We start from the raw sequence: 16,346 nt of genomic DNA, 5'->3' as shown, positions 1-16,346 counted from the left end.
CTGCTGTGAAGCACAGCAAGTCCCTGTGCAGCCACTGCCTCTGCTCTGGGCTTTGGCCATGCAGCTCAGAACAGGACTGTGCTGTACCTGCCTCTAGTCAAGAGTCAGTCAGTCTCATATCTGCCTCTTCTCATTGCTTCTTCTCACTGTTTCACGGTAGTTTGTGGATGTTGCTAAAACAGGTCATAATTTAAATAAGTATTTTAGGTATTAATGCTTCACAGGATTTATGTTTCCAACTTCCTCTAGTAGGTGGGGTGTGCACAGTTAAAATGAAAAATAACCAATAGGTTTTTGTTGAATGCTTGGTTTATAAGAAATACTATGTTTTCACTAAAATTTGTAGGTTTCCCTAAATCTTGGATGAAGCCTGTATGCTAAATTTTGGCTGGGTGATCTACTGTTGCTAAAACAAGTCATAATTTAAATAACTACTATGTATTTTAGGTATTAATGCTTCACAAGATTTATGTTAAGTGGGGTGTGCACAGTTAAAAGAAAAATAACCAACAGATTTTTGTTGAATACTTGGTTTATAAGAAATACTATGTTTTCATTATAAGTTCTTAGATTTCCCTAAATCTTGGATGAAGCCTGTATGCTAAATTTTGGCTAGGTGATAATACAGTGGTGAATATCCCTGACCAGCATAACTTCTATTGTGGTACTGCTAAAGTTTGTTGGATATTTTCCAAACAATAGACAAAGATGTTTAAGCTAATGAATATAATATCTCACTGCAGCAAATCTGTTCTATCCCATGTCAGGCACACTTGATCATACACTGATAGGTCTATGCCTACACAGTAATTTTCTTTGGGTTCTCCATTATCTCCTGGTAAAACTTCTTTCTGCCATGTATCACAGAATGGTATCCCTAGGTAGCAATTCTATTAATGAGCTCAGATTTTATGCCACAAATCTGAGTATTTCTATAAAATCACAGTGGGAATCAGCAGATGAGAACCTAATGGACCTACCAATTGTTCTTCCTGCAAGGGTGCTGAAACAGCTGGGGCTGGTAACAGTCAGTGCTGGTGACACTAAGCAGCTCCTGGTATGGCAGCAGTTCTGATCAGTGCCCTTCTCATCCCCTGCCTTGGACTGAGTTCTGAATTAATTTTTTTAAATCATTTTAATCAGTTTCTAATGATTATACACATCCACTGAGAATTTCTCTACTTTAACAAAACCTTATTTCTGCATGTTTTAACTTTCAGTCATTTTCATACTATTATGTCCTTTCACCTTTGACAACCTTTATTGTAAGAATCCCATCCTCACACAGCAGCTTCTATTATTTGGTGTTGTTTACTGTGGCTGAGGTCCTGTGCCATGAATATGCATTTCTTGACTCACTTTGCTATTCCTCTCATTTTGGTATCTTTTGCACAGACATGAATAATTTCTTGGCTCTGTCTTGGGGAGCTGGTATAGAGGATAGGTCCTATTTCTCAAATAGAGATCCAGATGGATCAAGTAAAAAAAGATTATTTATTCCATATTTAAATGTTTAGAGGCTGATTATACTTGAAAACTCAGTGCATTTCTTTGTCACAAACAGTATCTCAAACTGGCTATCTAAGAAATGGACAAGCAGAAATCATCTTTGAAACTATGTGCTTTAAGGGAGTTAATTGACATCACAAAGAACCCCCATGGCAAAGAGGGACAGAATTTGGTAGTGTCCAGTCAAACACTCAGCTAATTAAATAATGACACTTCTTCCTTCACTCATCTGAGTAGCAGAATACACATTTTAACTGCTGCAAAAAAATAAACCTCAGATACACCAGATTTCTCTGCTGTTCTCTTGTTCAACAGCTACATATGGCCCATCCTTTGTTTTGGGTGGGATTATAGTGCCTTAATGTGTAATGGAAAATTTTATCATAACTTGAATATACTTCTTGTCTTTCAGGTTTCCATGATTGTATAAAGAGAATGTCAGTAATATCTGTGGTCACAGTTTTAAAATAACTTTCTTCTGCTATAAATGGACTTAAATCTCCATGCATTAAACAGTAAATTAATTTCTGTGAAGTTATTTCAACCTTGTATTTCTACAGCATGCATGTCTGGGACTCTTTCCTGGATGCTTCCCAGATCCAAAAATCTGGATGAATTTTCCCATTTCTTGTGAGCCAGTTCCTTTATTTTTCTCTCTTTCCCAAAAAAAAAAAAGCCTGCTTAGTAGAACACTTGATTTCTTCCTCAGTAAATGCCTTGGGTATGTCCTGATATATCACACTCCCTTGTGTCTTCTTCTCTTTCATTAATAGTATAAAAATGATTGAAAGTTAAAACATGCAGAAATAAGGTTTTGTTAAAGTACAGAAATTCTCAGTAGATGTGTATAATCACTAGAAACTGATTACAGTAGCTTGGCTCACACTTGTAGGTCTTATATGAGTTCTGTGCCACTTCTTGCTAAATTTGCTTGAGTTTGCTTTTACATGGGTGTAAAAGCTTTTTACTGTGTGTGAGTGGGCTGGTGGTCATGAAGCTAAATTATCAGATCACTTGCATTTGAGGGATAATACAGCTTTGTGCCTACATCTCCAGCTGAAATTCCTGCTGCCAGCAGCATGCTGTGTGCAATCGCTGTGCTGTGACAGTCACAGCCACTGGTTTTGTTCTCAGCTTTGGAGTCACTGCCTTTCTACAGAATCATGGGGGAAGCATCTTCCCAGGCAGGGTCTGTAACTCTGTTCGACGGTGACGTGTCAGTGGATAATGAATCCAGAGACAATACTTGGATCTTTCCTTATGGAAGTGTTTACAATTGAATTGTGGTGGTGTGTCATTCTCCTTCCCCATGCCTCTTCTCCCTCTGCTGCCATAACTTGGGAAGGAACATGCTGGAAAAGGGATAAGTGTTTATATTGCGCACACAGAGATCAGTTTGCACAAGCCAGGAGTGATGGATAAGGGCAAAGAGCGAGCCTAGATATGAAACCAACAATAATGACTGGTTTTATTGGCTACAAATGGGTGGTGAGAACATGGTAGCACTAAACAGCTGCTCAGCTTAATGAGCTTCAACATTTTAACATAGTAGCCAGTGCAGAATTTTGTTCAGGTGTCCTTCCCGCTCCGGGAACTGGTAGCATTCCTCTTTTGATAGTGGTAGTAGATCACCATTAGATCAGGATTTGGGGCATGTTAATCTTATTTTGTGGGAAAAGTCACCCATTCTAGTGATGACAAAATAGCCCATCTATAGCATCAGACTTAAAAAAACATGTTTTCTTACCATTCTGAGTCTTCAGCTGTCAGGAGAGGGCAAATATGTTAGTTTAGACACACAGATAAAGTATCATCTGGTCATTTGAATAATAAGATTTTTTTAAACAAACTTTAGACAAGTGTGCAAGTGAAAGGAAGAAATAGGGCTTTCTTTCCATTAGAGTAACTGAAAATACACTTACCTAATTAGAAACTTACAGCTATTAAACACTTATGTGTTTAATATGAAATCTGATTTTAAGAACCTAACAAATTCTACACTGTCTTAGTTTTCTGAGTATATTCCAAGAAAAAGTAATCCTGGTAAGAGGAGGTTCATCTGTATGTAACCAGGGCAGTAAACTGCAGTAATGTAATAGTTTGTGAAGTTTCCTGAGTTTTAAAAAGTATTGATTGTGAACATGTGAGATTTTTTTCACAGTATATGGGAAAATTTACTCAAATACACCAAACTTTCTTACTGTAGTGCCCATTTGAAAATAGAATGTACTACTCTGCTTTACAAAGCAACAATATAATCACCTCATTGTGCTACTACTTGAAATAGTGATATCCAGTGTAAGCAATAGGAATGACTAGAATTCAAAAAAAAAAAAGGAATTCAAGAGTGCAAAACTGATATATATTTACATTCTCTTGGTCTTTCCTACAATAAGGAGATCCTACTCTATGGTTTTCTTGGTGTTAAACATATTAATGAATGGCAAACAAAACAGTTGATATGTAAAACACTGTGGAATATGAATAATGCATCTGAATGTGTTGTGGAAATATGCAATAGGAAATACTCTACAGAATGTATGAGCTGAGTGAAAACAAAAGATTATTCCTGAGAGAGTCTTTCTACCCAACCATTTCTCATAAGTGTTTGAGTCAAACAACATGAAGTTTAAAAAATATCTGCTTGTCTTATATAGTCATAAAATCTCCAGATTGCTCCTAAGACTGCTGCCTTTTGGCAGGAATAGGTGCCCTCTTGCTGCTCATTGCTAGCCAGCCTCTTTTGTTCAGGATGGGACTGAGAGAATAAAGAGAGGGAGTCTCATGTGTGTTTCTTGCAAAATTCTTCACCTGTAATCACCACAATACATAGAAAATGTCATAAAGAATTCAGCAAGTCGTTTTATCAATGATATGAAAATGAGGTCTGTGATGATGAGAGTTTAAAGAACAACCAGTTTGAAATGTCCTGAAGGTGTCAGAATAAGTGAGATTAGTGGAAGCAGCTCTGATTTTTATATAAGTAAAATCAGAATCTGGCCTGATATCTAATACAGGAATTTCATTCTCTCTGCATAGCCAGAAGGTTGTTCATTAAGAAACAGCTTCCTCAATTCTAATTTTTCATTTTCTGTGATTATTGGAAAAAGTGACTTATTTGAAGAAAGCGTAACTCCTCACTTGGGAGGGTTTTCCTTTCCACATCTTCAGAGTAAGTAAAGTTGTGCTAATTACAATTCTATTGATGTGTACACTAGTCTTTTAATTTTTCACTGATTAATCTGTTCTTCATGAGCTAATGCCATACAAAGAGAAGTATGATAAATATAGCTGATATTAAGACTCTCTTGTAGAATTTCAGACCAGGTAAGAGCAATACATGGTGCATTTGGGGCAAAGGATTTGGATGTCTTTACATTTAAAATATCCAAAATGCTTAAACTGCCTGGCTGTTCTAGCACTGGTGTCCCTATAGGCAAAGATAAGAGACAAGCATTTCAAACTGCTGTGGAGAGGTGACTCTCTGTACTGACTGGAAAGTTTAGAAAAACCAGAGTAAGATTATGTGACAGTGTTCTCAGGGGTCTTAGGATGAGGGAAGATATGAGGATCTGACTCCATGTTTCAGAAGGCTTGAGTTATTGTTTTATGATATATATGATATTAAAACTATACCAAAAGAACAGAAGAAAGGATTTCATCAGAAGGTTAGCTAAGAATAGAAAAAGAAAGAATGATAACAAAAGCTTGTGTCTCGGACAGAGTCTGAGCCAGCTGACTGTGATTGGCCATGAATTAGAAACAACCACATGAAATCAATCACAGATCCACCTGTTGCGTTCCACAGCAGCAGATAACCGTTGTTTACATTTTGTTCTTGAGGCCTCTTGGCTTCTTAGGAGAAAAAATCTTAAGGAAAGGATTTTTCATAAAATGTGTCTGTGACAAGATTAGTTTAGAATATAATTCTAACCATATTCTATAACCATATTCTAATAACCATTAAAATATGGTTAGTTAGAAAATCAAGTACACAAGGTTGCAAGTAGTTGTAGTTATACTTTTCTCACAATAGCTGGAGGCTCAACATCTGGCTTGGAACATTCTGTCTCTCTCCTGGTAGTGTGAAATCATTCTCTTTAACATGTATTTTAATTTATTGTCACATCTACATTTAAATATTGGTAAGTTCAAACAGGAAAACTTTTAAAGGCTTGTAGGGCAACTTTGAAAATGGTAATGGGAGACTTAACTTTCTACTACATTTTTATTAAACTTTCTTTAGTAGACTGCAAGTTTCTGTAAGGATCTCAGTGCTGTGTACTTTGGTTTGCAAAGGCACTCAGTGAGGAGCCTCCAGGCCCAATAAGCAGGCAGCAGGAGAGGTGCCAAGGTGTGCTGGGGCAGCACTCAGGGGAGGAAGCCGTGACATCTGTGATTCCGCTGCCCACTGTGCTCAGAGCTTAGTGGGAGCAGCAAGGCCTTCCTAGAAGAGAGGCAAATGATCACCAGTCAGCTGTTAGTAATGTGTTTTCCCTCTGCCAGAGTAACTGCTTCCTGCTGCTGCCTTCTGCAGAGTTCCAGCTAGTAGGCTTAAACTCTAATCTGGGAAAGAATAATTGCTCTAACAGGCACTGAAAAGCTCTCTGCCCTTGCTTGGGATGGTGTTTCATGTGCTTCTTGTATGAAAAATTCACCTTGTAGTCACTGTTCTCTTTTACTGTAGCTCAGAATTTTCCTGTATTGAAATGGAAAGAGAGGAGGCTCAAAACCACGTAGCTTGGCTATGGAAAGAAGCTTACAAAGTTTGCATCTCTTTACTGATTAAGCAAGATGCAGGTACTGTGTTTAACAATACTGTTCTCCAAGGGAAAAAAAAGATGTTACAAAGATCAGTAACTCTTCCTTTCTCAAATTCATGAAGCAAAGTTAATCAGCATATTTTGCTTCCTTAGTTTAGTTATTTAAATGTTCAGTGGAGATAGATAAGATGAAAGAAAACTCAGGAGGACATCTGTCTGAGTACAAGATATTGATATAAATAGAGAGGCTGGGAAAAGTAGTTGTGAGTTTTCATTTTCTACTTCAGACAAACCAGTCGGAACAGAACTGCAGGAAAAGCACTGCCATAAGCTCTTGCTGAGGGAGAAACTGGGGCACAGCTCAGCACTGTTTGTTTTCATGTAGGTTTAGATAACAAAACACAGAAGGCTGAACGGGAGATTTGATTTACTATTATTCAGAAACCACATTTTCTTGTGGTTTGCAAATTTCAGCTGTCCCTATGCTTTTACTATAACTTTAGATATTTGCTTTTCTTTACATTTTTTTCCATCTGTATTTTCTATTTGGCATAATAAAAGGTTTAGAAGTCTAGAAGTAGAGGAAAAAGTGAGTGGCTTGCTGCAAGAAAGCAGAGTCTCTCATTCATTTATTTTCCCATTGTTTGGCAGGTGGAAAGCACAGATTTACAGAGCTGAACTGGATCAGCTGAAGAAGTGGGGGAAGAGAAACAAAACAAGTTCAGTACCAGTGAAAAGAGCTTCAGCTTTATCTTGCAGCATCACCACAGCAACCAGAGAACACGATCAGAAGAAAAGGCTAGAGCAGAGAAGGCGAAAGTGCGGCTTCTTACCTTTGGACAGAAGGCAGCCAAATCATTATGCAGAACAGAAATGGGTATTTGATGGTTCTAAACAAACTGTGGCAAAGGGAAGTGTCCCGTCATTAACAGGAATGTGCCACAGTTCATGCACCAGAAAGGGGAGTGCCATGAGATCTGCTGAAGAGACTATTTCTGTGGCTGCATACCTCCATGGGTTTGCACCCTTGCTGGGACTCAATTAGGTGGCTGTAGGCATCGGGGGTCGTCAGGTACTGGATAGTGACCTTTATTCCATTTGGGTGTACCTGGCACGAGGACTGAAAGACAGCGCAGATCTTTTTGAGAGACGCCAAGAGAGTGAGCCAGTCTGCACCCTCCCCTTCTGTCCGTGCCTGCTGTACCATGGGATGTCGGCAAAGCTCGGAGGAGAAAGAGGCAGCGCGGCGGTCCCGTAGGATTGACCGCCACCTGCGCTCTGAAAGTCAGCGACAACGGAGAGAGATAAAACTCCTCCTCCTGGGCACCAGCAATTCTGGGAAGAGCACTATCGTAAAGCAGATGAAAATCATTCACAGTGGTGGCTTTAACTTGGAGGCCTGTAAGGAATACAAACCTCTGATTATCTATAATGCAATTGACTCTCTCACACGTATCATTCGGGCTCTGGCCACCCTCAAGATAGAATTCCACAATCCTGACAGAGCGTACGATGCAGTGCAGCTTTTTGCCCTGACAGGCCCAGCTGAGAGCAAAGGGGAGATCACCCCGGAGCTGTTGGGGGTGATGAAGAGGCTGTGGGCAGACCCTGGTGTGCAGGAGTGTTTTTGCCGCTCCAACGAGTACCACCTGGAGGATAACGCTGCCTACTACCTGAACGACCTGGAACGCATCGCGGCCCTGGACTACATCCCCACGGTGGAAGATATTCTGCGGTCTCGGGACATGACCACAGGGATTGTAGAAAATAAGTTCACCTTCAAAGAGCTGACTTTCAAAATGGTGGATGTGGGTGGACAGAGATCTGAACGCAAAAAGTGGATCCACTGTTTCGAGGGGGTTACAGCAATAATTTTCTGTGTGGAGCTGAGTGGGTATGACTTGAAGCTGTATGAAGATAACCAAACAGTAAGTGCACCTTCTGCTCCTTGTTCTCTTTCCTTCTTTTCCTTTCTCCTCCATCAGTATTTGGTTTTTATCTCCCTCTCCTTCTTTCCCTCCCAAGGCAGTAATCCCCAGTCATTAGGAAAACCCAGAAGCTATGGTTCCTTTATTTGGATAGTTTTCCCCACTGAACAGTGTTAGTTTTAATGTTACTTTTGGGAAATGGAGGCGCTTTTCACATGTCAGCCAATTTTTAATGTTTTTGGTGCCTTTTGCTAAAAGTTTATGTGGTTAACTGTTACTTCAAACACCACTTAAAAAGGTAGGCAGTAGTGACATCCCAGTGTACAGGGATAGTTCATTTGGACACCATGAAGGTCTTGGGAAATGTCAAAGGTAAAATAATAGTAAGTAACAGCTTCCTCCCCCTTTTTATTCCCAGGATTTTCAATAAGAATTTGGGATTACATTAATTTTTAAAATTAATTAAACATGTTTTTTAATTAATAGGACATTTTTATATTTAAAATTTTCTTTGACAGTTTCTGGGTAAATGGCTAATTTGCCTTGTCCAAAGAACAGCCACTCCCATTTAATAGTCTTTAATGTTTTCAGCTTCTGGTTTTCACAGCATGCAAATACCGTAGCCATGGGAAATAGATGAATGCTTACAGATACACAAATGTATGTTTGCTGTGACTTTCAAAGTGCCTGAATTAAGCTTCACAGGGGTTTTACTTGATTTTTTTTTTTACAGCCTTGTAAAACATGCTGTTTAAGAGAAGGGAGTTTGTGGGTAGGAATGCATGATGGCTCCTTTTTGTTGGTATAGCTTATCACATATATAAGATTTCCCTATTCTTATCTTCTGTAGTGATTTTACTGTTTATAAACAGCATTTCTATTTTCTTCTCTGTACTATTATGATGAGCCATTCCACTGTCCTGTGTGTGGACTTACCCTTCATTATCTGGAGATTCTTGTCTTGGCATTAGTGCCTTCTTATTGTAACAGATTTCTGTATCTGCTTTTTGTTTAGTAACCTCCTCTTGACATGAGAGAAACATTGCCACTAATTATTTCTCCTCATTTTCAGACATAGTAGGAAAAGCATTTTACATTAGACCCTGACTAGGAGTTTCTTGCAATTCTTTTGACTTTTCCTGCCTTACTGTTCAGATTAAAAAATCAAAAATTACTACCTGAAAGGGAAAAAATATACTCTGAAAAATCCTTATGAGCATTGGCCCATACAAGACCAACCACAGTACCTACATTGGTACATTACTGGAACTGCAACACTGAGACTGCCACTCATGAGAAAAGCCCTACAAAAGATGGAGTTGCAGAATGTAAAATGCTTCCTGGTGTAGTATCTGTGGTGAAGAGAACTGCTAAATAAAACTAGGCTACTGCCAAACATAACTTACTGCTTGAGAGAGCATGTAAGAATCTGGGTGATTTATAAACTGTGAAAGTTGAGCAAATGATCTGTATGAATATGAAAACTTCTGTGATCCTGTTGACAGAAGTGGAGAAATGCTCTGCATGAACTCTGTCTTTATTGAAGATGCGTTAAAATAATGATTGACAGATATGGTAAAAAATGGGGGGGAAACCAGTTCTGCACCCTGTGGGTTCTGATTATAGCTGAGTCGTGAAGTCTGCTGAGGGTGAGATTGTTGTAGTGACACCAGAGAGCAGAACAGGAGAACAAAAATAATGCCTGAACTATCGGCTGCCTGGACAACTTTTCCTTTGTGTGACATCTTAAGTGACTAAGTTAAATTTATCCTGCCTGAAAACAAATAACAGAAGGGGAAGGCTGACTTTTTCAGGGGCTTTTTTCTTCCTCCTGCTATGCTTTATTCTGGGTAACATCACTCCTAGGAACAAAATCACCTGAGTTGACAGTTTGTAGACCTGGACAAACCAATATTTTTGTTTGTTTGTTGAACATATGTGATATTTAGCTGTTTACTAAAGAGAAAGATAAATGAAGAATTACAGTTCACTTTTTTCCTTCACCTTGTATGCTCTGTCACTCTGTAACGATATTTTTCCTGCTTATCTAGGGTTATTTGGAAATGGGATCTGTGTTTTCATTTCCACAATATCTTGGGAGGTTTTTCCCCTAGCTAATCTAATAAATATACCTTTATCATTCCATGCACCATAGCTAGTTAGCGTGACTCAACCACATAACAGCTGTCTCTTCTTTTGACACAGTTGCAAAATTGTAAAATACCTTTGGATTGCTATTGATTTATTGTATGATTATTATTCCTGACCAGCACTCTGAGAAGGTTGCCTTAAGTTTTTATATCCCGCGCTGATTTCTTCTCTATTATGTCAAATAAATTACTCGTCTTGTTTTTCACGCTCCTTAGCAGCTGATTGACCCATTGTATCTTTTATTACATATTAAGATGCCATCTCTGGCCTTTGATAATGTTACATTATCAAGTAATAATTTTTTTGCCTTCTTACATGTTGCATCCTGCACTTTGAAGGCACTACCCCTTAATATCGAAGTGTTTCATTTTTATTTCAATTCCTCTTTAAATCAATGTGTGCTAGAGAATGTCAAATATTCTGTACTCTCAGAAGTCACTGCTGCTGCCTGTTCCCATGGAAAGGATTCTTGGTTTCTTGGTGAGTGTCCCCACCTGTCCAGCTCTGTCCTGCTGCACATTTCACAGACAGTTTTATTTCACAGCCTGTAGCTGCAACAGGCTTTGAGACTGAGAAACACTTCAAAGGTGCAATAATGAAGTACATAATGAACTGAGCTAAACAGGAGTGTGTGCCTGAGAATTCCTGAGGTCAGTAGTCACAAGAGATTCACATGGTGCAGGAGATGGCAAGTAAAGGTTGTGCAGGTCTAGAAATGGCACTGGTTCAGTAAAAATAGAAGTATGGATGTTAGAGGAAAACTGCTTGCAGGTAACAAGTAATTTTTATTACCTTTCTTACAGCCACTGCAAATGAATATAAAAATTAAATTTTAGGCTTTTTGAGGCTCTTTTTTTAATATCTTGTTAAAAGGAAGATGCAGATGAAAAAGTCAGACTGCTGCAGCAAACAATTCAGGTTGGAGTAGGCCTCATACAACACTAATTGCTGGGGACATAATCAAACCTCTAAATTATCTAATAATAATAACTGGGAAGCCTTCTGTCGTATGTTAATTGTATGAATTTTGAACAGAAATCCTGTTTCTGCCAGGAATTTTTTTATCAAGTAAACAACATTGGTAACATTTTTTTCTTCCTTTTCTTCCTTTTTTTTTTCTTCCCCCTGAGGCCAAATACTTAAGGGGCTTATTTGCCTTTCCTGACAGTTCAGCTTTTTCAGTAATTCAGGGTATTAAAAATCCTTTCTGGCATGCAGCTCTTTCTCTGCAATGCTAATACTAACAGTTAGGACAGAGGGGAGATTGTGATCTGTGTACCCATAGCTCTGCTAGCACCTGTTATTACCAGTGGTAAAAGATCATGTCAGGAAACGTTTTTCTGACAAACTAAATCACTTGGGAAATCCTAGAAAAAGACTGACCTACACTGTTACATTTTTTCATGAAGCTTTTCCATTTCAAGACTTTTCATAGTGAAGTTTGTGTGGGAGCAAAGCCTAGATGACTTCAGTACTCATGTGTGTAATCTTTCAACACTGCCAATGAAATTCTAGCCTTTTTGCACTTAACAAAGTAATATATATATATAGTGTCTTACCCAAGTTTAACTTTATATAGTAATGCATCACAATTCCAGCCTCAAGACTTGTATCCAAGCATGTACCTTCTAAAATATGTAAACAGCAGTAAAATAATGAATATACATAACAGGAAATGATTGATCAGCTGCCAAATTGCAGGTTTTTTACTAGATATTCTTTCAAGCTGAAGATATATTTTTGTTTACATTGTTCATTACAATTGTATGTTTTCTATGTGAATATTCTCACATAGAACACATGGGACAGCAATTTTTCATATTTTGGATTTGTTGCCATACCCTGGACCTTACATTCTATGTAACTTCAGATACTAACAGTAACTTTATATGCAAATAAATCTGTCTATGTTCACTAAATTATTTCCTCTAATTGGGAGGAAAAAAAAGCAATAAATATGATAATGTGCCACACTATGGAATACAAAAAATAGACCCATTCCAATGGCATTGTATGATTGCAGGAAGATGCCAGTATCAGATTGTAAAAACCTGGGAAGCTTTGCTGTGAGGTTTATCTATTTCATGTCAATAGACTAATCCCTAAGACAAGCCTGTATTTAAAACTACAGATAAATATTTCTGTCACTGTAAAGCAGTAGAAGAAATTCACAGGGGCAAAACCAGAAAGACTTTTACCTGTTTTGGAAAACCATGCCACAGAAGTAATGGACCTACTGTGCAGTATTTGCCTGCTTTGGTGTCCAGGGCTAGTTGTCAGACTTATATCTGAATTAGATGACTGAATTTCCTGACTAGGTAACAGCAGGCATTGGCTAAAATCCCCCATGCCAAATACCTGAGAGATGATGTAACTCCCTGGTTTTGGTCTCTGTGACTGGCTGTATTCAAAAGTCCTAGACTAGGTAAGGTGTTTTGCTGTGATTTTTAAATTAATTCCAAGCTTTACAGCACTAAGGTAAGTAAAACACTGAGGCATTAGGAGTGGCAGAATGTTCCTAAATATCCTATGAACTTCAGGCTCAGAATAGTTCTTAGGTGGAAAGACATAGGTACTGACAGATGAATAAATAGAACTTAAGTTAAAATCTCAATGATCCAATAATGCTGCTGCTCTTAAAACTATAAAAGAAGGCAAAAACCCCAAGCAAAACCCAGCTGAATTCCAGGAATTCCTGCCAGTGTAGAGGCAGTAAAGCTTGCTCTGTAACTGCAGGGTTAAAGCAGCCAGCAGTGTAGTACACATGAACACAAGGCACCTGTCAAGCACTGGGGAATTGGAATGAGTCAGAAAGGCACAGCCACTGACAGGCAGAGGAGCTGATCATACCCACTGGATAATGTCAATTGGATAAAGAATCAGTTTGTGAAGGAAAAAACTGAATGTCTCTGCTCTCTCAGTTGGGTTGGAGAGCCATGAACATCTCAAATATACTGTATAGGAAAGACCCAAGTGAAACTGGAGCATTGGTTATAGCAAGCAAGGAGTTAGAAGAGGAATACACCAGGGCAATGCAAGGCTCTTTGACAGCATATTGTCATCTTCATGTGCAGCTCTCTAGATGGCTCTATTGCAAGCCATTTCCTTAAAAGCAAGCTCTAAACTTGCCCTCAAAGAATCCCTTGAACAGTAAGGAATGCCACATAATTTGAGGCACATGTGACAAGCCTGGCCGAGCCTTAAGGAAAATACACTTCTTGGACATGTAGAGGTTTAATCTATGCCTGACGTTCATAGGATATTTAGGAGCATTCCATAAGCCTGGCCTAGCCTTATGGAAAATACACTTCTAGGACATGTAGAGGTTTAATCTTCAGAAGTTAATTAGATTCTCTGAAATTTAATGTGTGTGAAGTAGAGTGGCATAGTTCAGGCAATCAGCTTTACTTCTTTGTGATGCAAATGTGTAGCTTTTAATGCAAACATAACAATAAACTGAGCAACTTTTAAAAGACATATGTGAATTATTGATGATATAGATGTGGCTTGGAAATTCACTTGACTGCAGTATAAGGGGTCAAGATCCCACTGAAGCCCAATGCCACAAAAATAATAATGTGGTTTGAGTTTAGAAACTTAGAATCCATCTGGTGGGTAGAGAAGTGTTGATATCATCTCTCATAATTCTTTATGTTGTCTACTTAACAATCACAGTGAGTAGAAATGTGCCAGCATGGAAAAAAAAAAGGAAAATTCCATCTTGGTCTAGAAAAACAGCTACAGCTACTTTGGGTTATTTTTGTAGGTGTATAAGCTGTAACAACTCTCTGTGGTACGCCAACCCTGGACAGAGTAGTGGAGTCCAATTAGCCTCAAAAACCAGCAGAAATGCTGGAACAAAGGAGGATCCTTGCTGTTAATACAGCTTCAGAGTGAGTTTTGGTGGTGGTGGTGGATTTTTCAGAACTTTCTTCCATTATTACAGGTCAGTAATTTAGATTGCAGGGCAAATCAACAACCTTGTCAGGCCAGCATTGGCCATGGACTGGTCCCTTGGCATTCTTGTTCTTGGAGGGCTACAGGATTCATCACATTCTCTTTTTCAAAATTTACTATTAAGTTTGTCTAGTGCCTTTACACTAATATCCTTACAGGGTAATCATCCTACTAACCTTTTATACCAATCAGTGCAACACTGGCTGAGCATGTTCTGGCTGAGTTAGCACTGGTAAAAGGAGCCATTCTAGGCCCTGACAGAAACTTTGCAATTTAAGAAAATACAGATATTTGTTATAGGCTGTTGCAAGAGGTGGTCAGTTTTATTTAAGCTACAGAGTTTTGTAAATCCAAATATTCTGTCACCAAAACATACCTAGAAGTATTCTCATGGGGCAGTTTGAAGCAGCACTGAATCTAGACTAGAGCCTTTTCAGATACAACTTTCTTTGTTCCTTGTTTTTTTGCAGATAAAATATTCTGTGTATGCAAAATTCTTACCCAACTTGAAACTAATTTTCCTTGTTTCCTTTGTAAGGATCATTAGCAACTACTCTCTGTCAATTCTGCAAAATCCCTGAATTGAATTACTTACATGAATTTTAAAAAATCTCTGTGGCTTGGCATACAGCTGAAATTAATTCTAATTCTGCAATATTGTTGTCTTAAAGCTGGCCTGTGGCCATGGCATGTATTAATGTAGTGTTATCTGTTACTATAGTTACTCCTTCTGTCATTAACTAAGGTATTAAATAAGCTTGGGCATTAAACAGATCCTATACGCTTGCAGAGATTTAGTGATTTGCCCTTGTTGCTGCACTTTTCCTTTTTTTTTTTTTTTTTTGATTGTGTGCTGCCAAGACTGAATACGTATGCCTGTATCTTGGGAAAGATTTCTGAGCATCAAAATGCATTTTTTGAAAGCTATTAATACGCTCAGTTAAACTTTTAACTTGTCAACCAATGACAGTGTCCCCTGATTATACTTCAAAATTAGCAGACAATGAATAACTCCTCTACTCCAATTAATTCAGCTCTCTAACTCCTGTCACTTATTTTTTAGATATTTAGCTTGATACTGTCCTTTCTTTTCATTATTAAGCTGATCGAGACAACTTGCTTTCGAAATACACAGTCCACACACTCTCTGTGCACTTTTTCCCATGATTTACTGATTGACCATATTTTACTTTGCGAATAGGAACCAACTCCCAGCTATTTCCCATCAGTAATAATAAACTGTTGATAATAGTTTAAGCCAATTTAGCATAAAATGAGAAGCAAGAATCCTTCAGCCTCTCAGTTATGGTGAGGAAGCTGGTGCCTGAACTGATTTTGTAGAAGGCCATGGTGGTGTTTCAGATGTGCTGCACCTCCTCCAGGACAGCCAGGCCCCTCAGCTCCCCACCCTGATGTTCTCTCCCTCTCTTTCCCTGCCAGCACAGCACTGGGTGTCACAGCTGCTGACAATGGCTTCAGCCTGGTCCTGCCAAAGCTCCCAGTGCTTCCAGCACCCTGAGCCTTCCCACTGCAACTCTGCCATAGCAATGAGCTTATTTCCATTGGTATTTCCCCAGATCAGTTGGAATTCTGCTGGTGTAAATGTTTATGCAGTAGCACCCTGGTAATACTGATGAGGGATGCCATTGGACTTGTCAGAGTACACTAATTTTTATAAAGCCTGTACTGAGAGTGTGCATCCTCCTGGCAGTGCTACAGAGAGGGATGGCTCCAGTAGGAGCTTGCTGAGTGCCTTTGCTGTTCTTCAGAGATCAAAGCAAAGTAGGAATTAGAAAGAAATAACCCCTCAATAACCCACACATGGAAAAAGGAAAAAAAAATCCAACTGAATTGGAAATGTGAGAGGTTAACAAAGGAGGTTAAAGACATGTTAAAAAAACAAAATGAAAGTTGACAAGAGTAAATGCTTTGTGGCTGTGCCTAAAATGTCCTGGAGGCAGTGCTCTGCAGAGCATGTGGCTGTCATTGCTATCCAGCAATCCAGACTGAGACTTAGAGCATTTAAAAAGGTTTCAAA

The 16,346-nt window shown here is 38.7% G+C and overlaps 2 protein-coding genes across 2 annotated transcripts in view; one reads left to right on the top strand and one right to left on the bottom strand.

Annotated features, from left to right (window-relative positions):
* The window catches only part of RSPH14 (radial spoke head 14 homolog), a 71,995-nt gene that overhangs the window by 30,321 nt on the left and 25,328 nt on the right, over positions 1 to 16,346 (bottom strand). The gene's annotated exons all lie outside the window — the stretch shown is intronic.
* The window catches only part of GNAZ (G protein subunit alpha z), a 50,662-nt gene that overhangs the window by 14,322 nt on the left and 19,994 nt on the right, over positions 1 to 16,346 (top strand). Inside the window, exon 2 of the mRNA XM_030959224.1 lies at positions 6,924 to 8,200. Within this exon, the coding sequence (XP_030815084.1) occupies positions 7,478 to 8,200 (723 nt within the window). The 5' untranslated portion in view covers positions 6,924 to 7,477. The remainder of the gene's footprint in view (positions 1 to 6,923; positions 8,201 to 16,346) is intronic.

Source organism: Camarhynchus parvulus, chromosome 15 (assembly GCF_901933205.1).
Source record: "Camarhynchus parvulus chromosome 15, STF_HiC, whole genome shotgun sequence".
NCBI lineage: Eukaryota > Metazoa > Chordata > Aves > Passeriformes > Thraupidae > Camarhynchus > Camarhynchus parvulus.
Note: the sequence above shows the minus strand (reverse complement) of the source record. Positions and strands in the feature narration are given on the sequence as shown.